At 50.3% G+C, this 26,170-nt stretch overlaps 1 protein-coding gene across 1 annotated transcript in view; it reads left to right on the forward strand.

The window, feature by feature from the left end:
- Positions 1-1,407: 1,407 nt before the first annotated feature.
- DBH (dopamine beta-hydroxylase) overlaps positions 1,408-26,170 on the forward strand; it is a 32,263-nt gene continuing 7,500 nt past the window's right edge. The window contains exons 1-9 of the mRNA XM_034427199.3: positions 1,408-1,764; positions 8,178-8,324; positions 10,615-10,875; positions 12,379-12,555; positions 13,222-13,324; positions 17,363-17,529; positions 18,554-18,697; positions 20,253-20,291; positions 21,288-21,347. Of these exons, the coding sequence (XP_034283090.2) occupies positions 1,420-1,764; positions 8,178-8,324; positions 10,615-10,875; positions 12,379-12,555; positions 13,222-13,324; positions 17,363-17,529; positions 18,554-18,697; positions 20,253-20,291; positions 21,288-21,347 (1,443 nt within the window). The 5' untranslated portion in view covers positions 1,408-1,419. The remainder of the gene's footprint in view (positions 1,765-8,177; positions 8,325-10,614; positions 10,876-12,378; positions 12,556-13,221; positions 13,325-17,362; positions 17,530-18,553; positions 18,698-20,252; positions 20,292-21,287; positions 21,348-26,170) is intronic.

Here is a 26,170-nt window from a genome sequence, read left to right on the forward strand (position 1 = left end):
TGGGCCCTTGGCTGATGAAATGCACGGAAACCTGGCGGGCACATCTCAACGAGGGGGACCCCCCCTCTTGGCCCAACCAGGTCTCCGTAATACCTGCCAGGTCTGCACCCCCCTCCAAAATAAGATCACAGATGAGGGGGGCCTTATTAACCACCGATCTGGCATTACATAACATCAGCCGTGGACCCTGGGCCTGAGGCTCTACACAACCCAGGACACGAGTCATGCATTGGGGGCCGGAGTGCGCAATCGCTCAGAGACAGCGCGTGCGCACCCCCGACACTTGATATGACCCCCTGCGCCCATCATACCTGCCCCTCCCACTCATGATTTCAATTACACAGCCCTTTCTATCGTCCCCCTGCCCCCCGGTTAAATTTCCTTTCGCGACCCCTCTGCTGCAGCTAATCAACCCATCATCCCGCGCAGTCGCTATCTGGACCCCCCCAGGTCCACTTTTACAACCCCCACCCGTCCTCCCGGGTCCCCTTAAAATTTTCCTTAAAAATTTAGCTAAAAAACCCCTCAACCCCCTCTTTGCTGCATGCCATCTCTCGGGGTCCCATATGTAGGGGTCATGGCTGGCTCTATAGGCAAAAGGGGAAATGCAAATCCTAGGTGTTTGTCTGAGCTAATCTTGTCAATCTTTGGCTTGTTGCTTATCTGAAGTTTCTGTCTGACCCAGTCTTTCTGGATGGATTACCAAATCTGCATTTCTAAAAGCTGGCCTCTGTTTCTGCTTGAGGCAGGGAGACTGGGGCTGGCTTCTGCCTCCCTTAAGATTTTTTCCCCCCAATTCTCCTTTAGGGGAAATCTTCTATCCTGCCTTTTTAATATTTATTTATTTCATTCTCTAGGAGGGTGGGTGATAAGGGGCAATTGCAAATTCTGGGGCATTAGGGCAGGTCTTATTAGCATAAGGGCAGGTCTCTGCAATGATGGAGTGGCCTTTGGGGAAAAATCCCGGCCTCCATTTGCTGTTGGTACACCAGGGTAAGACTTTCTGGCCACTCAGCAGTTCCCACAAAGTCTCATCTCTGGCTCCATTTTGGAGGAGGGAAGAGAGCAGCAGAGAAAGAGAGACAAAGCACACACAGGAGTGGGAGACAAATCAACTTCAAGACCAGCCTTTCAAAAAGCATTAAAAGGACATTAAAAAAGAAAAAAAACCTATCCAGTCCAGTTAAATTCCCATTGATGATGTCCACAAACAATTAAAGGCAATTAGAGAGAAGCAGAAACTGACAAGCGCATGGGCCCGGGGGAAGGAGGAGGAGGAGGACACAGGCAAGGCTGTTCAGTGGCCCAATCCGATTTTCCACCACCAAATGTAATTAAGGGGAATTACTGATCCAGTTGCTAGGAGGGTCTCTTTATAAATGGGAAGAGCTGAGGGCCCCATGACTCTCACTGGCCAGAATGCCAAGCTCCGAGAATCGGCTGAAGGGAGACGCCTGCCTGGTGCTCAGGATGCGGGAAGCAGCATCCATGTACTTCTCCCTGCTCGCCGTCTTCTTGGTTTTTCTGGTGGTGGCCCTCCAAGGCACAGAGCCAAGAGAAAGCTTCCCATACAAGGTGCCCCTGGACCCTCAGGGCCTCCTGGAGCTCTCCTGGAACATCAGCTATCACCTGGAAGAGGTGCATTTCCGGATTGTGGCCAAGGAGCTGAAATATGGCTTTCTTTTTGGCATGTCAGACCGTGGAGGCTTTCAGGAGGCAGATCTGGCTGTCCTATGGAGCGATGGGGTCCAGTTCTATTTTGCGGTGGGTAAGCAGGGAAGCAGTTCCTATGCCAAGCTCAGACCTGGGGTGGGGGTCTCCTTCTGGTATTGGGATCTCTGTTGATACTGACAAGAAATCGTTTTTGGGTTCCAAGGAGAATATCCAAGAAAGAGGGAGCCTTGCTTCTATATCTCCGGGGTTAGTTCCTTCATTGGGTGAATCTGGATGGGGACCAGACTGGGAAACAGACTTTGAGAAGATGTAGATCAGGGCTGTCAAACTCCCGGCCCACTGGCCATGCCCGTTTTAGCAAAGGGGGGAAAAGTCCCAATACGTCACATGATGCCTCTGTGATGACATGAGTTTGACACTCCTGGTCTAGATCTAGGTGAGGGGCTAGAAGACTCATCAAATCTGCAGATGACACCAAGCTGGAAGGAATAGCCAACATTTTGGAAGATAATCAAGATTCAGAAGGATCATGACAGACAGGAGAAAAGGCCCTCTCCAGTCCAGTGATGTGAAAAGTAAGGTTAGGACTTGGGCAGGAAAAACCAAATGCATGAAATAGAATAGGTGGTACTTGGCTCAGCTATTTTCCAAGGCACCTGAAGGTCATACAAGGAACAATGGATGGAAACTGAAGAAGGAGCTATTCAACCTGGAAATAAGGAGAAACTTCCTGACAGTGAGAACAATCAACTCATGGAATAGAAGTTGCCTTCAGAAGTTGTGGGAGCTTCATCACTTTCTGTCAGATAGTGTAGGGTCTCCTGCTGGGACGGGGGTGGGTGGGTTCAGTGGTGGGATTCAATTTTTTAAACAACCAGTTCTGTGGGCGTGGCTTATTTGGGTGGGCGTGGCTTGGAGGTCATGTGACTGGATGGGCGTGTCTAGCTGATCATGTGACTGGGTGGCCGTGGTTATGTGTATAGGGACTACTCAGAGGGCTGAAAAAAGTCATTTCTGACCAGTTCTCGCACTTTTGACTGGTCCTCACACTTATGATCATCCTCACATTTATGCCTGTTGCAGCATTCTTAGCAACCATGTCACTCATTTAACAACTGCTTCTCTTCACCATGGTGAAAAGATAGGGCAAAAAACGTAAAATGTGAGGACAGTCATAAGTGCGAGGACTGGTCAAAAGTGCGAGGACCGGTCAAAAATAACTTTTCCATAGGTATGGCTGATAGGGACTACCCAGAGGATTGAAAAAAGTGATTTCTGACAGTTCCTTGCACTTTTGACTGGTCATCATTTATGCCCATTGTAGCATTCTTAACAACCGTGTCACTCATTTCACAACTGTTATTCTATTCTATTCTAAAGTAAAAAATAGGCCCCAACAATCACAGCTGTGATCGTTGGAGCCTCTTTTTTTTTACTTTTTTAAAGCATTTTTTACTACCTATTCGTCCGAGCCGGTAGTAAAAAAATGCTTTAAAAAAGTTTTTAAAAAGGTTCCCACGCGTACCACAGCTGGTCACCCACCCACACCTGCACTGTTCTACTTACCTTCTCAAGCGTCCTTTTGGCAGGCACTGTGTGTGCGTGCGTATCTCGCATTTTGTGCACATTGCGCATGCATGAGCGCAGCACACGTTGCGCAGCCAGCAAACTGGTAAACCGGTTCAGATTTCACCACTGGGGACAACCTATTCTCCAAAGCCCCTGAGGACAGAACAAGAAGCAGTGGGTGGAAGCTTGTTAAGAGAGATCCAAGCTAGAAGTAAGGAGAAATTTCCTGACAGTGAAGACAGTTCATCAATGGAACAGCTTGCCTTCTGCAGCTATGGGTGCCCCATGACTGGAGGTTTTCAAGAAAATATTGGGCAGCTGTTTGCCTGGGATGCTCTAAAGATGTCTATCTTGGGTAGGAGGTTCAAGGTCCTTCCATCCCTAGGATTCTATGATTCTAATTCTGCTATTTTTAAGGCATGAGCCAAGGAACAGTCTGTTTTTGAACAAGCTAATATTAAAACTGCACTAAATGTACTTGAAGTTAATATTCGTCATTATTTTATGCTTGGTTTAGCTAATTTTTATTTTTTTGAAACCATAACTGAAACCAGATTCTTGGGGTTTTATCTTTTAGCATGAATTTGGCACTCTTGATTCCTCTGCCTCTTATTCTATCTAGATGCTAGATTCTATTTTGGATGCATTGTGGAGAGCTAAAAGCTTGGGGAAAGTCTTTTTGTGTGTGGGGGGAGGGGGGTTCCCAGATGCCTCTGCAGGCTCACCTGTCTCTGAACCCCAGAATATGAGATGCCCAGGGCATCTGTGCATCTGTGAGCCTGGGCGCTTCCCTGGCAAAGATGGGGCCCAATTGCCCCACTGAAAGGGGCTTTTTCTGACCAGCCATGCAGGTCAGCAAGACTACAGTCTTGCCACTGACAATATCCAAAGGTTAGGAAGCCAGCAAAAATCCCCACCCGGAACAAATTCAAAAGGGCGGAGAAATTGCATGATGGGCTGGAGAAATGTCAGGTTCAAAGATCATAGTACACACAAACACACAGACATACACACACAAGAGCCCACTCAATGGCTTCCCCTTAACTTAAAGCCTGGAGTCTGCGAGAGGTAACAGGACAAAATGAAATTCAATGTAGAGACAAGTAAAGTCTTACACTTAGACAAGAAAAACCAAAAGTACACATAGAAACTGGGTGAAACCAGGCATAATAGTAATTGTGAGAGGGATCTTGAAATCTTAGTGGACAACTAGTTAAATAAGAGTGTGTGCGGCAGCAGCCAAAAAAGCCAATGCAATCCTAAAATGCATTAACAGAGGGATTTAATCAAGATCAAGGGAGGTATTAATACCACTCTATAAAGCCTTTGTAAGACCACACCTAGAGTACTGCATCCAGTTTTGGTCACCACACTATAAAAAAGATTATTATAATTATAATTATTATTATTATTATTATAAAAAAGATGAGTCCACGGGAGGAGACCGGGGCAGGTCTTGAGAATGTTATCTGGGAGGAGTTTGATCCTGTGACTCCCGAGGATGTGGACAGAGTTCTGGGTAAGATTAGTGCCGCCACGTGTTTATTGGACCCGTGCCCCTCCTGGTTGGTACTGGCCTCCCGGGAGGTTACACGAGGCTGGCTCCAGGGGATTATAGGTGCTTCTCTGAGTGAGGGTGCCTTTCCTGCCGCCTTGAAAGAGGCGGTGGTGAGGCCCCTCCTCAAGAAGCCTTCCCTGGACCCGGCTGAATTAGCTAACTATCGTCCAGTCTCCAACCTTCGTTTTGTGGCGAAGGTTGTTGAGAGCGTGGTGGCACGACAACTTTCCCGACACCTGGATGAAGCTATCTATCTAGACCCGTACCAGGCGGGCTTCAGGCGGGGGTACAGCACAGAAACGGCATTGGTCGCGTTGGTGGATGATCTCTGGAGGGCTCGGGACAGGGGTTTCTCCTCTGTCCTAGTCCTATTAGATCTCTCAGCGGCTTTTGATACCATCGACCATGGTATCATGCTGCAGCGGTTGAGGGGGTTAGGAATAGGGGGCACCGTTTTGCGGTGGTTCTCCTCCTTCCTCTCCGACCGCTCGCAGTTTGTGTTGGCAGGGGGACAGAGGTCGACCTCGAGGCGTCTCACATGGGGGGTGCCGCAAGGGTCAGTCCTCTCGCCCCTCCTGTTCAATATTTATGTGAAGCCGCTGGGTGAGATCATCCGTGGTTTTGGGGTGAAGTGCCATCTGTACGCTGATGATACTCAGCTGTACATCTCCACCCCAGACCACCCCAACGATGCCCTTGATGTGTTGTCTCGCTGCCTGGAGGCCGTGCGGATCTGGATGGGGAAGAACTTGCTCAGACTCAACCCCTCCAAGACCGAGTGGCTATGGCTTCCGGCGCCCCGATATAGTCAGCAGGTGCCATCGCTAACTATTGGGGGTGAATCTCTGCCCCCCACAGAGAGGGCTCGCAATCTGGGTGTCCTTCTGGATGCACGGCTGTCTTTAGAAGAGCATATGACGGCCGTGGCCAGGGGGGCCTTTTATCAGGTTCGCCTGATTCACCAGTTGCAGCCCTTTCTGGATCGGGACGCCCTACGCACGGTCACTCATGCCCTTGTTACTTCCCGGTTGGACTATTGTAATGCTCTCTACATGGGGCTCCCCTTGAAGAGCACTCAGAGGCTCCAACTGGTCCAGAATGCGGCCGCGCGGGTGGTTATGGGCGCAACTCGTTGTGCCCATGTGACACCCCTCCTGCGCGAGCTGCACTGGCTCCCAGTGGTCTTCCGGGTGCGATTCAAGGTGTTAGTTACCACCTTTAAAGCACTCCATGGCATAGGACCCGGGTACCTCCGAGACCGTCTTCTGCCACCAATAGCCTCCCACCGACCAGTCCGTTCCCACAGGGAGGGTCTCCTCAGGGTGCCGTCAACCAAGTTATGTCGACTGGCAGCGCCCAGGGGGAGGGCCTTCTCTGTGGGAGCCCCATCCCTGTGGAACGAACTGCCCCCGGAAATTCGTAAGATCTCCGACCTCCGGGCGTTTCGCTGCGCACTGAAGACCCTATTATTCCGCCAGGCCGGACTAACAACACAATAGTTTTTAAATTGGGATATTTAAATTTATTGGGGTTTTAAATCTGAGCCACTTTATTTAATTATTTTAAATTTTATATTGTTGTTTTGTTTGTGTTTTTAAACAGGCTGTACACCGCCATGAGTCCTTCGGGAGAAGGGCGGTATAGAAATAAAATTATTATTATTATTATTATTATTATTATGAGACTCTAGAAAAAGTGCAGAGAAGAGCAACAAAAATGATTAGGGGACTGGAGGCTCAAACATAGGATGAATGGTTGTAGGAACTGGGCATGGCTAGTCTAGTAAAGAGAAGGACCAGGGGAGACAGGATAGCATCTTCCAATATTTGAGGGGCTGCCACAGAGAGGAAGGGCTCAAGCTATTTTCCAAGGCACCTGAAGGCCAGACAAGGAACAATGGATGGAAACTGAACAAGGAGAGATTCAATCTCGAAATAAGGAGAAACTTTCTGACAATGAGAGCAATCAACTAGTGGAACAGAAGTTGCCTTCAGAAGTTGTGGGAACTTCATCCCTGGAAGCTTTCAACAAGAGACTACCATCTGTCAGAAATGGTGTAGGGTCTCCTGCTTGGGGGGCGGGGTTGGACTAGATGACCTACAAGTTAACTCTATTAAACTGTTAAACCTAGTGAAGTCATTGAGTGTAAAGTCTTTGGTAGATGAGCCTCTCAACAAGGAGGCTTACAGCTGAGATGCCGATTAGAGCTGCTGCTGGTTTCTACTAAATTATGCTTTAGAAACAGAGTTGCTTAAAAGAAAAAGAGAATGTTTACTCCAGGAAAATCAAATACTGAGATATGAAAAATTTCTAAAAGAAGATGCCTACTACCGATGCCTAAATTACTAAGCCTCTTTATGTGAAGAATAACCCACACCAATGTGGGTCTTGCCCACATGAGTCCTATAGCAGAGTTTTTGCAGAAGCATCTCTGACCGTTTGCTCCCTCGCCTCTCCCAACACTGGACCTCCTTATGTCTCTTTCTGAGTGACATCTGTCATTAGCAAGAAAGAGGTAGGGAGGAGTAAGGCTGGCAGAGACATTTTTCCATCTTGGAGCCTTTAATCTTATTTCATGAGGCATAGACGCTCCAGAACAGCTTAGAGACTGTTCAGCCAAGTTTGAGCTCTGGTGATGCAACCTGTGGGTTAGCCCCACAGCCCAAGAATAATACAGATAGGATAGGATAGGATAGGATAGGGTAGGGTAGGGTAGGGTAGGGTAGGGTAGGGTAGGGCAGGGCAGGGCAGGGCAGGGCAGGGCAGAACAGAACAGAATAGAACGAATGAGTTGAAAGGGACCTTGGAGGTCTTCTAGTCCAGCCCCTTGTTCAAGCAGGAGAACCTATACTATTTCAGATAAGTGACTATCTAGTTTCTTCTTAAAAAGAAATGTCAAGCAAGTCCAGGTACAGCCTCAGCCAGTCCTGGTGCTAGAAGCTCAGCTGAGGTATTTCTTTGGGCATGGCCTTGTATGAAATATGTTCCTTATGTGTATAGAGACACCCCCAGAGACATTTTTCTCTCACGTTGTTTCATGTTGTTAAATCCAAAAAAAAGTAATGAGGCAATTCCAAGCTAAGTAGAGAAGGTGGAACCTGCTTGCCAGAAGCAACATTCAGCCCTGAATTCAATAAGGGCTAAAGATGCTAAAGAACCTACAGTTTAGGGCCTCACAAAATTTCAGAATAGCTGTATTCCAATTTTGCAAACAAGTTCATTGTTTTATATTCTTAATTTTGGAATTTTTAACAAGGGGAGTCCAAGCTTTCTTTAGTTAAAGTATAAACCCAAGACTGGATGCTTTAGCCGGGCTGCAATGCCCCCTCCACCTCTGCCGTCTGAAGTGCAATCCTTCTTGTTGCTTCACCTGTAGGATGCCTGGAGTGACCAAGACACACAGCTGCACATGGACGCCCAGCAGAACTACCATCTCCTGGGGGCACGGAGAATTGGCGGAGGGCTCTCCCTCCTCTTCAAGAGGCCCTTTGCCACTTGTGATCCAAAGGATTATCTGATTGAGGTAGAATCTTTAGTCACCTTCTGCTTCAGAAACAATTTTGAAAAAGAACTGTCCCAAATCTGAAGAGTATAATGCAGGAAGGGAGGCAGAATATCCTGAAAATGCTTTGTTTTGCACAATCTAATATTATGTTTTGAAAATGGAAATCAAAACTCAAGTCTGAATTGCTGAACATTACTTTTAAATCTCCCTTTTCCTATTTTTTTTTTAAAAAGAAAACAGTTCCTTGGTTTTCCCAGAATGGCTTGCGTGGGTGTCTCTTGTGGGTGTCTTCTGGGCTGTTGACCCTTCACAAGGCTCATGGCAGCTGAAAGCAGCCCAAATCTCATAATATTGGGAAGAGAGAAAGTAAAAAAACAGAGAGAGAAAGTAAAAAATGCTGCAATCCTGAATTTTGTGGCATCATTCATGCAAACTTGCTCAAATATTTTAGAGAGGGCCTGCCACAATTTTTCCTCCTCACAGGGCTTGGAGAGGAATAGACTTTTTTTTTAGTAGTGGTCCCTCTTTAAGGAATAACTTCCCCACCTCCAGATATGGATGGCCCCAGCTCTAGAGGTATTTCACAAAACACCTTGTTTAGCAACCACAATTCACACAAGCAAAGATGTTGCTAAGCGAAACCACAACTGTGCTTATGACCTTTACTTCAGCTTTCCTTTGGTATACAGACTTCCAGGTCGCAAATGTGAAAACTGCTTGCACAGTTACTTCTTCATCATCATTTAGTGAAGAGTCACTAAACGAGTCAGTTGCTAAATGTGGAATATCGGTAGAGCAAGGCAGCCCAGATTTTCTATTATTTTATTTATTTATTTTATTTATTTGATTTGATTTCTATACCGCCCTACTCCCGAAGGACTCAGGACGGTGCACAGCCAAACAATAAAACACATACATACAAAATTTAAAAGTAGAATAAAATCAAATTAAATAATTTTGGCCCCGACAAATTTAAAACCCCAAACTTTTAAAACCAATTTAAAATTGAATGTATAAAATACTAAAAGATATTTAAAAATTAAAAATCTTTTATAAAAGAGGGAGAAAATTAGGCCAGGCCCGCCTGGTGAAATAGTAAGGTCTTTAAAGCACGGCGGAAGGTGCGCAGATCCGGGATCCTCCGTATCTCTGGGAGGAGCTCGTTCCAGATAGTAGGTGCCCCACAGAGAAGGCTCTCCCCCTGGGGGCCGCCAGTCGGCATTATTATTATTATTTTATTATTCATATTTCTATGCCGCCCACTCTCCGAGGACTCTGGGCGGCTTACACCAAAGACAGTATACTAAATAACATATTGCCCCCAACAATCTGGGTCCTCATTTTACCCACCTCAGAAGGATGGAAGGCTGAGTCAACCTTGAGCCGGTGAGATTTGATCGGCTGAACTCGCAGTCAGCTAAAGTAGCTGCAGTACTGCACTCTAACCACTGCGCCACCTCGGCTCTTTTTTTGAGTGAATGATGCCTTTGATGAACTGGGTTTTGCTGTGGATGTTTTTAGTGAGGGGGGATTTTGTTCACCCTTATCAATCCTTTAGGATTGAGTAAATTATAAATATTATCAAAATAAGAAATATTAAATAATTAAATATATAAGCAAGCCCACATTATGCCATCAAAGCACCAAAGGGGCTGGGTTCCCATAATAGCCTAAATCTACAAAGGTCCCCAGTGCTGAGACCAAGCAAGCTAAGCTGCAGAAATGGATCTCAAGGCCAGGTGACCTAACACTTGACAAAAGTCTGAAGAGTGAGGCTGCCTGAGTTTTCTTTAAATTTAAAAACATTGTTGAAAGTTTACAATTTAAGTTGTAATTTCTATGTGCTCGTGTGGCTTCAGTATTTTTAATTTCCATTAAGAGAAACTCTTGGACTCAAATGTAAGGATATTCTACAGCAAATGTACAATTAGAATAGTAATTGAAATCTTTTGTTCAAGAGATTCATCCTTATGGAGCTCTGTGGCCAAAAACAGACCGATGGATTAGTGTGGCTTAACTTGTAGTTATGATCTTGCATTCCCTGTTTTATGATGCAGCCTTTTCAGGGAATTCTTTTCAGTGCTTTTCATCATGGACTTTTCAGTCCATGAGGGCGTCTCTTACAGAGGATGCTGCTCCCTGTTTAAATTAGTCCTTCAGTTGGCCTTGGGGGTCTGATCATTCTCCAACCCAAGGAAGCCTTTTCAGGGTCCACTGCTTTCTTTCTGAGCTTCTGCCACTTTAAACCAGGGCACCGGGGGCATCCTTGGTGGCTCAGAAATAAAATGGTTGGTGACTTCCCTTTCAGGATGGAACTGTGCATCTCATTTATGGCATTTTGGAGAAACCAGCTTCGTCCCTCCAAGCCATCAATGTTTCTGCTCTGCTCCGGAAGGGACTGCAGCGGGTGCAACTTCTGAAGCCCAAGATCAGAGTTCCCCCACTGCCTGGGGACCTGAAGACCATGGAGATCCGAGTCCCAGATGTGACCATTCCCCACCAGGAGACCACATACTGGTGTTACATGACCGAACTTCCAGACGACTTTGAAAAGCATCATATTGTCATGGTGAGTAGAATGCTCCCTTTTCTTCCTCTTTCACCGATTTGGGTTCAAGTCCTCCCAATGTGTTTTGCAAGGGACCGATTCTTCCTGAATCCAGGCCATCTTGTGCAAGATTAACAAGGATTGCAACCATCCCCACTGACCCCATCTGTACAGCTAGCATCAGTCAAGATTATAAGGTCCCAAAAATATGGTGATGATATTGTTTCCCCTTTTTCCAGCTTTCAGCTGTTAGATGGAATGGGAGCTTTGCAGGACCCATTTCAAATGTAGTGAACTTCTGCCTTGGTTGAAGTACTTCTTCCATCAGGGTAAAACATCATCATTACAGATTACAGATTAATAGAGTTGGAAAGGACCAAGCCCAGCCCCACCCCCCACCCCCCAAGCAGGGTGACCCTACACCATTTCCTCCTCCTCCTCCTCCTCCTCCTCCTCCTCCTCCTCCTCCTCCTTCTTCTTCTTCTTCTTCTTCCTCCTCCTCCTCCTCCTCCTCCTCCTTCTCCTCCTCCTCCTCCACCTCCACCTCCACCTCCTCTTCCTCCTCCTAAAAACATCAACATCATAAGGCTAAAAACATCATCATGTTTTTTAGCCTTAGCTCCAACGTTCTTCCGCATTGTGCAAAGGAAGGAAAGAGGTATCCTGGCTTGTCTGGCTATTCCTTCTACCTCTCGGGAGCAGGAAGAGGAAGAGGGAGAGTGGGGGGAGGCATCTCCCTCGGTTGGGACTCAGTGTTGCCCCTGCATGCTGCGTGAACTGGGCCTTTTTAGTTTGGGCATCACACACCATGGGGATGGAGGAATTGGCCTGGGTTTATTTCTGATGGTGGTTCTGACAATCTAGCTAGCATGTTGTGTGAACTCAGGCTTACTCTGAGATAGGGCTTACTCTGTGCTATTTCTTCATATCCAGCTGGACGGAGGAGGTTCACTTTGAAAGTCCCCTCAGCATAAGACCATTTCCCATTTTTGTGAATTTTCAGAATGAGGGAGCAATGCTTACTCCACCTGATTCATTTTGAGAGCAAGGAGATTCCTCTTTCCTCTTTCCAGAGGAGTCCAATGGAGACTTCTAGTGTGGCTTCCCATTTGGTGAGGGGATTTTTATCCACCCCAAATCATCTGCCTTTAAAGAGACAAAATGGAGATTTTGCTTCTCCTGTCAATGGGAGCCTTGGTAGTACAGTGGTTTAAAGCACCCTGTTATTAACACAGCTGCCTGCAATTACTGCAGGTTCGAATCTTACCAGGCTCAAGGTTGATTCAGCCTTCCATCCTTTCTAAGGTAGGTGAAACGAGGACCCAGTTTGTGGGGGCAATAAGCTGACTTTGTATAAATATACAAAAGTATGAAGGCTATTGCTTAACGCATTGTAAGCCGCCCTGAGTCTCCGGAGAAGGGCGGCATATAAATCAAATAAATAAATAAATAAATAAATAAATAAATAAATAAATAGCGCATACAGAGCTTGGAGTGTCTCTATCTCCCCCATTCCTCCCTCAGTATGAGCCGGTGGTCACAGGCGGGAACGAAGCCCTGGTCCATCACATGGAGGTCTTCCAGTGCAGCCCCCACTTCCCAGCCTTCCCACACTACAGCGGCTCCTGCCACTCCAAGATGAAGCCGCAGCGCCTGAACTTTTGTCGACACGTCTTGGCTGCCTGGGCAATGGGTGCGCAGGTGAGTCTCAGGGGCCTTAACAAAGAACTGGGGCGGGGGCAGGAGAAAGACCCAGGTGGGAAGCCCCCCTGGATCCTCTGTCCTCAGACGATGCTTCAGGAGATGTTTTTTGCCCCAAATCGGCCATCCTGGCCTCAGGCAACATTTTGAATTAAGATGTGACCTGCCTCTCCCACCAGGGGTCTCCAGGTCTGCTTGCCTCCTTTGCTTTGCTTGCTCGCTTGTTTAGGGGGGGGCGGGGTTCTGCGGGCTTGGGGTTTGGGGCAATAGAATGAGGCCCAAGCACTGGCAGAGTCCTATTTCAAAATGTTCTGGTTGGCTTTCAGGGCAGGAGGATCCATTGGGTCTCGGTTCTGAAGCAGCCTCTTCTGGGCTCCTCAGATTCCCTGAGCCTCTGGAAATCCCTTCTGGGGGTTTGGGGGGTCTGAGCAAAATGGTAAAGCAGCAGCTCAGGGGGGCGGGGGGTGCTTATGTAGACCTGCCAGGAGTCCTTCATTGTTCTTGCCCGCACCAAGACCGGGTAGTAGTTGAAGTCCAAAGTGCTGTTGCACTTTGCTAAAGCCTAGCTTTATTGGGGGAGCTTCGGTCTGGTGTCTCCAGAGAAGGATTGGTTTGAGCTGCTGAAGTGGACCAGCTCCACCAAGGATCCCTCTTCCTTCCTTCCAGGCCTTTTACTACCCCGAAGACGCAGGGCTAGCCTTGGGGGGTCCCGGCTCCTCCAAATATTTGCGCCTGGAAGTCCACTACCATAATCCGCTGCTATTCGAAGGTGAGTGAGTCTGATCTTTGAGGATCAAAAAGAGAATGGAGGGGAGGAAGGGAGGAGAAGAGGGTCCTACAGGGGCTTTCTTCCAGACTGGCCTTGATCAGGAGGAACAAGGCAGCCATCTCGCCATCCATGTTTTAGGCTGCCTCTTCCCCTGCCAAGGTGGGCTTGCCTGAATTAAGCCAATAGCCCCTTTCTTGCAGTCTTGCCTCCCTAAAAGCGAAGGAAAGCAGCATCCGACCAGCTTGCAGCTGAGAAAGGGACACACAGTCGCTTTGCAGATCTCCAGAAGGGCCCTGCTCTTCCCTCCCTCCTGTGAAAACTCCCCCATCCTGCTGCCTTTCGCTGGCCTGGGAAGGAGCACCCCCCCCCAGCTAACTCAGTACACTTCCCCCTGTTTGCATTGCCTTGTTTTGACAGCTGGCAGGTTTAAAAAAGGAAGCGGGGAGAACCGCATTTACATAATCAGAGTTGCTGTTCCTTGGCTCTTCAGGATTTGTGCTATTTCTGGGCTGTGCTATTTCGCACCCAGGGCTGGGAGGCCAGGCAGTTCCGGCCAATGGGGGCCTTGCAGTCCTTCCTTTCCATCCATAAGATCCTCTGGACCTTTCTGTGCCTCAACTGAAGGCAGGCCAGGAGCTGTCTCTGGCTGCAGCCCCAGGGCCTCATGGAAAGATGGCGCTATTCTGATGGCCACCACCAGCCCCCAAATCAAGGTTTGCTGGCCTAACCGTAGCAAACCTTCTCCAACGGCTGGCTACTAGTGGTGGGAGAGCTCCCAGCTAATTCCTGCCCCCCCCCCACCAGTTCATGCGCAGGTGAAAGCTTGCCATGAAGCCAAAGCAATGCATCGTGAGGTAGTTGATTCCACTGGTTGATGGCCTTTTACCCTTTCCTCTTCTGGGGAAATCTGGGGTGAAACCCCCAAAGAGAATCTGGGCAGGAAGCTGCTGCTGCCCAAGTGATCTGAACTCTCCATTTAGGTTGGAGGAAGAGTAGTGCCACTCGCCTGCGTGGAAGATGAAAAAAACCGATGTGGCTCCAGAAGCCTGAGCTGCTGATCAGATCTGGCAGCTTCCATCGGTTTCATCAGAACCGCTCCTTCCGCTCACCACCTCTGACTCCCCACCTCTGGCAAGCAGTTGGGTAGCAATACCACTCTATAAAGCCTTAGTAAGGCCACACCTAGAATACTGCATCCAGTTTTGCTCACCACACTATAAAAGTCACTATTGAGACTCTAGAAAGAGTGCAGAGAAGAGCAACCAAGAAGATTAGGGGACTGAAAGCTAAAACATACGATGAACGGTTGCAGGAACTGAGCCTGGCTAGCCTAGTGAAGAGAAGGACCAGGGGAGACATGATAGCAGACTTCCAGTATTTATTTATTTATTTATAATTAGACTTCTATACCGCCCTTCTCCCGAAGGACTCAGGGCAGTGTACAGCCGTATTAAAACACATAGATTTACAAAATTTAAAACCAATTAAAATCAAATATATAAAATTTGGCTCAAAAATTAAAACATACATACGTCCCTTATAAAATTCATATTAGACCAATCCGGCTTGCTGGAACAGAAGGGTCTTCAGGGCATGGCAAAAGGTACACAGGTCGGGGCTAAAACAAAGCTCTAGGGGGAGCTCATTCCAGAGGGCTGGTGCCCCTGCAGAGAAGGCTCTCCCCCTGGGTGTCGCCAGTCGACATTGTTTAGCCGACGGCACCCTGAGGAGCCCCTCTCTGTGGGAGCGTAGGGGCTGCCACAGAGAGGAGGGGATCAAGCTATTTTCCAAAGCACCCGAAGGCCAGACTAGGAATAATGGATGGAAACTGAACAAGGAGGGATTCAACCTGGAAATAAGGAGGAATTTTCTGACACTGAGAACAATCAATCAATGGAACAGAAGTTGTGGGAGCTTCATCACTGGAGGCTTTCAAGAAGAGACTGGACTGCCATCTGTCAGAAATGGTGTAGGGTCTCCTGCTTGGGTGTCAGGGGGGTTGGACTAGATCCACTGGTGGTCCGTGAGAAAATGTTGGTGGTCCGTAGAAAAATTATTTGCATTTTTTATATTGCACTAAATACTATTTATCTTTTTAAAAATATCTTATTAATGGTCCACAGGATTTAAAATTATGAATTTAGTGGTCCCTGAGGTCTGAAAGGTTGAAGACCCCTGGACTAAATTGACCTATAAGGTCCCTGCCAACTCTGTTTCCAATCCAATCCAATCCAATCCAATCCAACCCAACCCAACCCAACCCAACCCAACCCAACCCAATCCAATCCCAATCCCAATCCCAATCCCAATCCCAATCCCATCATCTCTGGGTAGCAATAGTGAGGACTTGAGGTCCTGGCGGAGTTCTCCCTGCCATAGGCCCATCCTAGAACCTAGAACAATGATGGCTAACCTTTTTGCCATCGCGTGCCACGAGAGGGGGGGACGGGGGAGGGTCGCGCATGCACGTGCCCACGCGCATTTGTGCGCAACCCCCTCCCCCTCCCCCCCCACTCCTGGCATATGATGGCCTGGTAGGCACGTTTATCTTTCTTACCTGGTTCCAGATCCTCTCTGTGTATCTGGGAACGGCGAAAACAGCCTTTCCCACTCCCTTGGAGGCCCTACGGAGGCTGAAAAGGCCCATTTCCCAACTCCCGGTGGGACAGGAAGTGACATTTTTTGCTGTCCCCAGCCTCCAGAACCTCTCTAGGAGTCTGTAGGAGCCTCTCTAGGAGTCTCTGGAGGCTGGGGACAGGAAAAAAGTCACTTCCTGTCCCACCAGGAGTGGGGAAATGGGCCCTTTGAGACTCCGTAGGGCCTCCAAGGGAGTGGGAAAGGCTGTTTTTGCCGTTCCCAGATACACAGAGAGGATCTGGAGCCAGGTAAGGAAAAAAAACGGGCCTTCCCCACCCACCCCCCCAGGCCCTCCAGAGGCAGGAAACAGCCTGTTTCCCTACTTCTGGTGGGCCCAGAAGGCCCGAAAATCAGCTGGCCGGCGCGCGCATGCGCCCCAGAGCTGAGTTGGCGTGCCCACTAATATGGCTCTGCGTGCCACCTGTGGCACGTGTGCCATAGGTTCGCCATCACGGACCTAGAACCTAGGACCTAGAACCAGGTCCTCTCTCCTCTCACCTGGAGGGACTGCTAGATGTCTTGTTGCCGAACCTGGCTACTCTTTCAAGACAAGACCTGCCGGTGGGGTGGGGCAAACTTTCCCTCGACTTTCTACTTCTTGAATCTTGCTCACCCTGGAATGGGTTGAAGAAGGCTTTTCGGGCTTCAAGGAGACCTCTGCACCTACCTTCCCACAGCTGGGGGGCACCGCCTGAAGGAGGAGGTTCCCTTCAACCCAAAGAAACACCCGAATTCAGTCTTTGTTTTCTGGGCAAAAGTTGTGGACCGTGACCCTTTGTCCAAGCATGCCAGAGGTTGGTCTGGCTGTCCCATCCTCAGAGAAGGCACACAGAGCCCCTTTCCTGAAGCGGTGCCTTCAGTGTCCTTCAGAGAATTCGTGGCTGGCCTTGCTTGCACCCTGGAAGGCCCACTCAGTGGGGATTAGGGCTGGGGGACTCCCATAGGGCAGGGAGTCGCCAAAGAACTGGAGGGGCAGATTGTTTGGCACTGCCAGGGCCCAGAAGGGCGCATGCCCTCCCACGCTCCCAGGACAAAAGGGCTGTTGTGATTTCCAGGCCTCAGACAAGAGCAGGATCTCTTCTCAAGAGTCTCTCCCATCCCCAAATACCATGAGAGGCAGATGGCAAACGGGAGTCTGACAGCACCGATGCCAAGGTGGCATTGCTGGGATCATTTATGAGTAGAATGCTTCTTTCCAGGGGGGTCTTCAGCAGCGTTGAAGAGACTGTCCATGCCATCCTGCCAAGCATCAGCAATGGGTTGGGTTGTGCACCTTGGGATTGCGCCCAAAACTTAACTTGACCCCGCTGGACTCTCTGGGGCCTTCCTTAGGAGGAAAGCGGTGCCCATTCTTCAGCAGAAAAGGTCTTTGTGCAATTCTCCCCCTTTGCTTCTTGCCAGGCCGCCGCGACTCCTCCGGGATCCGACTCCATTACACGGCCTCCCTCCGACAGTATGACGCAGGAATCATGGAGCTGGGACTGGTCTACACGCCCGTGATGGCGATTCCCCCTGGCGAAAGCCAATTCTCCCTCACTGGCTACTGCTCGGACAAGTGCACCCAGCTGGTGAGGCCTCTGCCACTCCCTTAGGCTGCTTTCCTGCAGATCTTGGTGCTGGGGAAGGCGTCCCTTCCCTTCTTTTAAAATGGAGAAGCTGCTCTTTGGGGTGGGGGTGGGGACGTGGCCTGCAGCACTTCCAGTAACTACCCTCCCTCCCTCCTTTCTTTCTTTCCTTCCTTCTTTCCTTCTTCCCTTCCCCTTTCTCCTTCCTTCCTTCCTTCCTTCCCTTCCTTCCTTCCTTGCCTTCCTTCTTTCCTTCTTCCCTTCCCCTTTCTCCTTCCTTCCTTCCTTCCTTCCTTCCTTCCTTCCTTCCTTCCTTCCTTCCTTCCTTCCTTCCTTCCTTCCTTCCTTTTCTTCCTTCCTGTCATTCCTTCCTGACTGAGCTCCTCAGTCAGACTGATTCTGAATGGTGTCCAAATTCCCCAATACAGGAATTGGGTTAAAAAGACCAATTTACATGAAAATGCTGGTCAAGAGCAGAGGAAACCTCCACTCCCTTCCCGTCCACACAGGCAGCAGTGACATCCTCCCCAGCAGACCTGTCCAGTTGCCCCCCATAGCAGAGCCTGGCATTTGAGTGCCCCATTCTCAGCTTATGGTTACCCTAAACATCCAAGGCTCCATTCATGTATCAGTTCCCTCAGCCGCTGTGCCAGGGGATTGACGTGCCTCCTAGGAAGCTATGGTTGTTTCACAAAGGAAACAACCTTTGTAAAATTGGCGGGAGGGGGGGGCAGAGATGAAACTTCATTTCTGATCCTGGATTGCATTCAGTGGATGAGAAGCAAACGGTGGCCAGCCTAACGCTTTCCCAAAGGGCACTCTGAGAAGCTGCACCTGTGCCTTTTCCCCCAGCCCACCCTGGGTCCACCAGGTATGGCATAAGGCAGGGTTCTCACCTGCAGTACCCCTCCCACAGACAGTCCCAGTGTTGGCTTCCTCCTCCCCCCCACCCGGCCCCCTCCCAGGTGAGCACTCCCAGATGAGCACATTCCTTCTCACTTCCTCTTCCTCCTCCTCCTCTCTGCAGGCTTTGCCACCTGCCGGGATTCACATCTTTGCTTCTCAGCTCCACACCCACCTGGCCGGGAGGAGTGTGGTGACCATGCTGTCCCGCGAAGGGAGAGACCGGGAAATTGTCAACAGGGACAGGCACTATAGCCCCCACTTCCAGGTACCCAGGGGAGGGGGGGCTCCAGGAAAGCATTGTGGTCTTCCCTCTCGGTGGCGGATGTGTCTCTTGCTGCAGCCAGTAGAGAAACTCAGCCCCCTCCTGAAAGTAGCAGCGGGAGGGCCAGCCCCCCCAAGAGAAAGCAGCCATTCTGCTGTGCCAAACTCCTCCCCCCATTCTCTGAGCATGGCAGACCGGCCTTTGTCCAGAGAGCTCCCAGGTGCTCCCAGCCTTCCAGGTGCCTGTGTCTCTTTCCTTTGGCCCCAGTGCAGGGCCTTTTCTTGGTCCCAAGGCCAAAGGACGACTGGGGCAGCACCAGGGGTTGCTGCCATGTAGCTGAAAAGCCGTCTTGTGGCTTTTCTGGAGGGGCTGATATACTTCCTCCTTCTTTCCTCTTACCCTGCGGGGGGGGCGGGGGGGCTATATGTGTCCCTCATCCTTCCAAACAGCTTCTGAGCCGAGAAAGGAAAAAGAGACGCAGGTGGGGCCAAGGAGGCCTGGAGGGGAGCAGGCTGGGAAGCCAGGCAGCAAGGAGGGTTGCAGAAAGAAACGTCAGGACAGCAGTGGAAACCAGACCAGGCTTGGGAAGCCTCCCCCCCCCATTGATATCTGTTATAAACCAAAATTATAAAGGAACATCAAAAGCCAAAGACCATTTTTGCAGTTGAGCCACGATGGCGCAGTGGTTAGAATGCAGTACTGCAGGCTACTTCTGCTGACTGCCAACTGCCTGCAATTTGGCAGTTCAAATCTCACCAGGCTCAAGGATGACTCAGCCTTCCGTCCTTCCAAGGTGGGTAAAATGAGGACCCAGATTGTTGAGGGCCAGAGACTGGCTCTGAAAACCACTTAGAGAGGGCTGTAAAGCACTATGAAGCGGTATATAAGTCTAAGTGCTATTGCTTTGCAAGCAACTCCTGATAGATTAGAGCCCCCACTTGTGCCAGGGGCTCCATGCTGGCCATGGCGATGCCAAAACCCTACAATCAGAGAATTGTGTAGAATCAGACTCTCCCATGATAGGCTGGGGTCTTTCTCCAAAGTGAAGCCTCCTCCGTCGCTCTGGCTTTGTGGCAAAGCCATGAGCAAAGCACACCAATCTGGTGTGCTTTGGGGACAGATGCTCTGGGAGGGCTTTGGGCTGGGGCTGGAGCTGGAGCTGTGTTTGGGGGCTGTGACGGCTCCTTTCTGTGAGGGCTCCAGGTGGCACTTATGCATCTATCAGTCTGGTGGCCAGAAACATTTTTCTAGGGGGAGGGGGACAGCATTGTGGAATGGCCTCCTGTTGGTGCCCCCCCCACCTCAAACATGATCTGGCCTCCAGTGAAAGAAAGTGAGGAAGCAGAGCTTTCATGGGTGGGAGGACTTTGGGGAGAGGGGGGATCCAATGCCCTGCATCTGGAGAACAGCTTTTTTGGTTGGTGCTTGTCAAATGCTAAGTATCTTTTAGGATTGTGTCAGGATATCGGTCTGATATTGGTCTTATTTCCTGCCCTTCCCTCTGCACCTTCTTTGCCATTGTGCCCACCCACCCCTTTCTTGCCCCCCCTTTCTTCAGGAAATCCGCATGCTGAAAAAGGAGGTCTCCGTCTACCCGGTAAGCAAGCGCTGCTCTGCTTCGGAGGGGGGGGAACCCTCTGAATCGCCTAAGTAGGAACCAGAATGGGCTCATCAATCATGATTTCATTGAGGGCTGCATCAGGATTGTGGTTGACAATTTGGAAAATGATTGTGCATGGCCCACTCTGGCTCCCTCGTCACTTGTCTGACAAGTCACTTGTGTGATCAAATGCCACTTTTGCTAGTAAGTTGTTTTGTTAGTACTCTGCCGCAAGCAGCCCTCATGAGCTCTGTTTTCACTAGCAGAGGCACCATGGGCTGGTCTTTCACTGTTTCCAGGACTGCCCCACGGGCCAGATCTAAGCACCACATGGGCCGGATCTGGCCCGCAGGCCTTGAGCATGATACCCCTGTTTTAGAGGGTTGTTAAAGTCATCTGGAGGTTTATCTGTATCTTCAGAGTCACCTCAAATGGGTATGGAGCCTTCTTGGAACTGCTGAAAGGACCGTGTTGTAGATTGGAGAGAGATGTTGTTGTATCCCTCCCCCTCTGTTGAGAGAGGGCTGCTCAATTTGGACAGAGATGGCCTCTTCGACCCCTCTTTCAAACCAGGGGTCCTCTCTGTCCCCAGCAGGGACTTTGCTGTCTTCAAACAAGTGGTCTTTGTGTTTTAAATGTGGATGGGCTGGTTTGTTCTCCTATGTTGAGCCATGCGTTTATGAGAATGGAAAAATTTATTAATATAAATCTTTCCATTCCCCACCACCTTCTGAAGCTGAAGAAGCTTCTTGGATGAGAAGCAAAATGTTGTCAAAGAAAAAACAGAAAGTCCAGTTGCCTCTTGAAAAAAATCACCTTTGGGACAACCTTGAGGACAGAGCTTCAGCTGCTTGGTACCCCTTGAGGAGAGCCACAAGGGCAGCCCCATTAGCAGCAGCAGCTGCCACAGCACACAGCTGGTGGCACAGAATTCGTTCCCTGCGTCCCTTAGATGCCCTCCTGTATCTGAACCAAGCCTGCTTTCTGTCGTAGGGCGATGTGCTGAGAACCACCTGCGTGTACAACACAGAAGACAGGAATGAGACGACAGTGGTGAGTTGGGCTGGTGTTAAGTTGGGTGAAGCAAGCCAGGCAGTGAATGACAACAGCTCTGTTTATTAGGGTGAGAACCCAGCAACCGACCTAGGGAAACAGCTCCCTTTATATACCTTGCAGCTGTGGTGGTCAGCCAATCAGCTGAGGGTCAGTTAATTCAAACTGCCCGCCAAACAAACCTATTTACATAACACTCCTCCCCTCCCAGAAGTCACCTTGGGTGTTATTTGCATACAAAGTCTTTCAGGTGACCAGGGCGTGTACGTAGCCTGGTCGACCTGCGCAGTTCAGTCGGAGGGGCGGCATCAAGCAGGTCGGAGGGACTCCCTGTTTCTCCCTGCTCCGCCAATGGAACCTCCGAGATCTCCTCGTGGGCAGCGACTTCTTCGGCTGGCGGGAACTCCTTGCTGGGACGGCTCCGGACGCCAGGATCGTCAGCTAAGTCCTCCGCTGCACTTGGGCTTGACTTAGTTTGTTGTTCTGGCTGGTAGTCAGGGAGCGGCTTGTTGAAGTTTTCCTCAGCGTCAGTTGCGATTCACCTTCGCAGTTGGTCTATGTGCCTGCGCCAAACTCTCCCGTTGTCTACCCTGTACGATTTGGGCACCGTAATCTCTGTGATTGTCCCTGCTTCCCAGAGTGGGCCCTTCCCGTAGTTTCTGGTGTGGACTGGAGTCCCTATGGTGAACTCCCTGAGTTTCCTCTCCTCCCCTTTGAAAACCTCGGGGGAATAATTGGGATTTAGCCTATCCAGTACTCGTCGGAGCTTCCTTCCTTCCTTCTGCCGGGCTTCGGCCTGTGCAAGGCATGGAATGCTGGGCTGTTAGGAACCGATCTATCCTTTCCTGCCAGTCTCCGGGGCCTAGGCGTGAGAGGGCCTCCTTGGCCGTTCTTACGACTCTCTACACTGTCCATTACTAGCCGGATGGAACTGACCCCTAACTCTGCTAAATACCCTTCGAACTGTGTGGCCGTGAACTGGGGCCCATTATCTGACACTAAGATGTCCGGTAACCCATGTGTAGTGAATAACTGCCTCAGTTCCCTAATAACTGCGTCGATGGTAGTGGCCTTCATGAGCTTAATTTCCAGCCACTTGGAAAAGGCATCTACTACGACCATGAATGTCTGCCCGTGAAACGGCCCCACGAAATCTATGTGGATTCTGGACCAGGGTCCGTTAGGTCTTTCCCACTCCCTCACTGGTGCCGTTAGTGGATCTGGCCTAGACTCTTGGCAGGGCTGACATCTCCCCACCCACTCGGTAATGTCTGGGTCCATGTTGGGCCACCAGACGTAGCTCCTGGCTAGCCCTTTCATCCGTACAATTCCTGGATGCCCCTCATGCAACAGTGTTAAGACCTTTTCCCTTAGGCACAAGGGAACAACAACCCGTTCACCCCATAGCAAACACCCTCCTTGCATTGTTAGTTCGTCCCTTTTGCCGGCGTACTGTTTGAATTCCCCGCTCCGTGTCATTTCGGGCCACCCCCTCGTCACCCAACTTGCGACCGTCCGGATCACGTGGTCTTTGTTTGAGGCTCTGGCTACTTCTGCTGATGTGATGGGCCCCAAGTCCAAAATGTCTATCAGCAGGATGGGGATGCCAGGTGTGGGGTTGTCCAGCTTGTCTGGTAGTGGGCAGCGGCTGAGTGCGTCGGCGTTTCCCATGTCCGCCCCTGGTCGATGTACCAGGCGATAGGAGTAGGCTGCGAGGAAGATGGCCCAGCGTGTCATCCTGGGCGATAGGGCTGCCGGTGTGGGTCGGTCTCCCGCAAGGAGACCCAGGAGTGGACGATGATCAGTGATCAGGTCGAAATCCCTCCCGAACAGGTATTCGTGGAACTTCTTGACTCCCGAGATGGCGGCAAGTCATCCCCTCTTTGTCAAGCTGACTGTAATTCCTCTCGGCGCTTGCAAGAGTTCGGGAGTAGTAGGCAATGGGCGCCTCTAGGCCATTCGGGAGTCTATGGCTCAGGACGGCTCCCACGCCGAAAGGGGATGCATCACAGGCTAAAACAAGGGGAAGCGTTGAGTTGTATTGAATCAAAAAACTCTCAGCTGATAGCAATTTCTTGATATTTGCAAACGCCCTGTCCTCGGCCTTCCCCCAGGTCCATGTGGACTTTTTTGCTAACAGTCTGTGTAGGGGTTCAGCCACTGTTGCTTTGTCCCTTAAGAAGATCGCATAAAAGTTAAGCAGTCCCAGGAACGCTTGTAGTTCCACCTTGTCTTTAGGGGTGGGGGCTTCTTGGATTGCCCTGATTTTACTCTCGGTGGGGTGTATGCCGGTGCCATCTACTCGGTACCCCAGGAACTCTACGGAGGGAACAGCGATCATGCATTTGTTGCGTTTGATCTGGAGTCCAGCCTTTCTGAATTTTTCTAACACCATTCTCAGCCTCCCCCCCCCAGTTGTTGCTCGTCTTCCGCCATGATGAGTACATCATCAAAATAGGGGACTACCCTGGGGATTCCTTGCAGTAGCCGCTCCATCGTACTTTGAAAAAGTCCGGGGGCTATGCTGACTCCGAATTGTAGGCGCGTGCACTTGAAGGCGCCTCTATGTGTTACGATAGTCTGTGCTTCCGTGGTAGCGTCGTCTACCGGTAGCTGCTGGTACGCCTGCGCAAGATCTAATTTGGCGAAGATCTTGCCGGGATCCAGGGAATGCAGGAGGTGGTGCACAATTGGGACCGGATAAGCGCTTTGTTGCAGAGCCTTATTAATTGTGCATTTATAATTGGCGCATATGCGCACTGACCCATCCGGTTTCACGGGAGTCACAATTGGGGTTTCCCATTTGGCATGGTCGACTGGCACGAGCACCCCTTGCTTTATTAGCTTGTCCAATTCAATGTCTATTTTGGGCTTTAGGGCGAATGGCACCCTCCTAGGCTTTAAACGGATTGGGGCAACGTTGGGGTCGAGGTTGAATGAAATAGGGGTCCCCACATACTTGCCAAGCCTTTCATTGAACACGTCCTGGAACTCTTGCATCAGGTCATCCCTCAGGGTGCTCTGGATGTTCCTCATTCCGGTGAATCCCATGCCCAGGGCTCGAAACCAGTCCATGCCCAGGAGGCTGGGAAGCTTGCCGCTGACAATGGTGAGAGGGAGCCTCTCGCTGATCTCCCCGTATCGTACTTGGAACTCACCTATTCCCTCGACTGGGATACGGTTCCCTTGGTAGTCCTTAAGCCGGCGTCGCTGTGGTTGGAGCTGCCGCTTGTGTGCGCTGGGAATGGCTTGCTTGAGGTTGGCTCACGACATGATGGATATAGGGGACCCCGTGTCGATCTCCATCTGGCACTCATGACCCTCGATCTCGACCGCGGTGTAGGTCTTCTCGCCGGGTGATGTGCAGGTCTGGCCGATGCAGATGGTGTAGGCCTCGATGTCTTCGACTTTTGCGCCCTTCCGGTTTCCGCCATCTTTATTGGATCTCTGGCGTGGCGCCATTTCGGATTGGCTGGTTAGGCCACGTGGTTTGTGGCCCTTCGCTTGCTTGGCTCTGCAGACTCGAGTGATGTGCCCCTTTTTCTCGCAGAACCAGCAGATCATGTCCCGGAACTTGCAGTTCTGCCGAGGGTAGGGGCCTCCGCAGCTGGCGCAGTCGTCTCTGGGTCCCCGTCGGTCTGGTCTGGACTGCTCAGTGCAGTAGACTTCTCCCTCGGACTCCCCTTCGCTCTCGGTTCTCACGACCTCGCGGTGCACGGTCACCGACCTCTGCGCTGTCCGGCCATGGATGGTTCCTTGCAGTCTCTCAGCGGCCTTTACAGACGACTCTTGAGCTCTTGCCTCATCAAGGGCGATGTGCAGGGTCAGGTTTTACCTCACAAGTAGCCTCCGTTGTAGCCGGCCGTCTCTCACTCCGCAGATTAGTTGCTCTAGGAGCATCTCATCGGTATTCGCACTGGTTTGTGGCCTTACGCAGGGTGGCGACGTACTCGCTGATCGACTCGCTGTCCTGCTGTAGCCTCTGCCGGAACTCATAGCGTTGGACGTATTTGGAAGGCGTTGGGGCATAGTGGTCCTTCAGCAGGGTCTGCAGCGTCGACCATGATATGGTGTGGACTGAATTCGGCTCCGCCAGGGCTTCGGCAGTGTCGAACACTCACGGTCCGCAGTGGCTCAGGAACAGGGCCTTCTTCCTTACGTCCGGTAGTCCCTGTAGGTCGTTGGCCACCATGAAGCACTCGAACCGGGACATGTAGGACCCCCACTTCTCCTCCTTGGGGTTGAAAGGCGCTGGCGGGGTGTAGGCAGACATCCTTCGCAATTTTCCCTTGCTCCGCTCACTCACCTGGCTGGATTCTGTGGTCAGTTGTTCCGCTTCTCTCTCGGAACGTGATTTCAGCTCTTTTCGGTTGTGGCTTCAGCTCTTTCCTTGGCTGCTGGCCTCAAGATCCCACCTTCATCGCCAATGTTAAGTTGGGTGAATAAGGACACAGCAAGCCAGGCAGTGAATGACAACAGCTCTGTTTATTAGGGTGAGAACCCAGCAACCGACCTAGGGAAACAGCTCCCTTTATATACCTTGCAGCTGTGGTGGTCAGCCAATCAGCTGAGGGTCAGTTAATTCAAACTGCCCGCCAAACAAACCTATTTACATAACAGCTGGAATTTTGTTCTGGGCTACTTTTGCTGCCCTGAGACTCAAGTTAGAAACCAGCGATTGAAGGAAGGCCTGCAGGAGCTCAGAAGAATGACCGTCTGCTCCAGTGGAGCCCCCACTCCCACTGACCTTCCTATTAGGGCAGTGGTTCTCAACCTTCCTAATGCTTTAATACAGTTCCTCATGTTGTGGTGACCCCCAACCA

Source organism: Pantherophis guttatus, chromosome 16 (assembly GCF_059756535.1).
Source record: "Pantherophis guttatus breed Tessera chromosome 16, ASM5975653v1, whole genome shotgun sequence".
Classification (NCBI taxonomy): Eukaryota; Metazoa; Chordata; class Lepidosauria; order Squamata; family Colubridae; genus Pantherophis; species Pantherophis guttatus.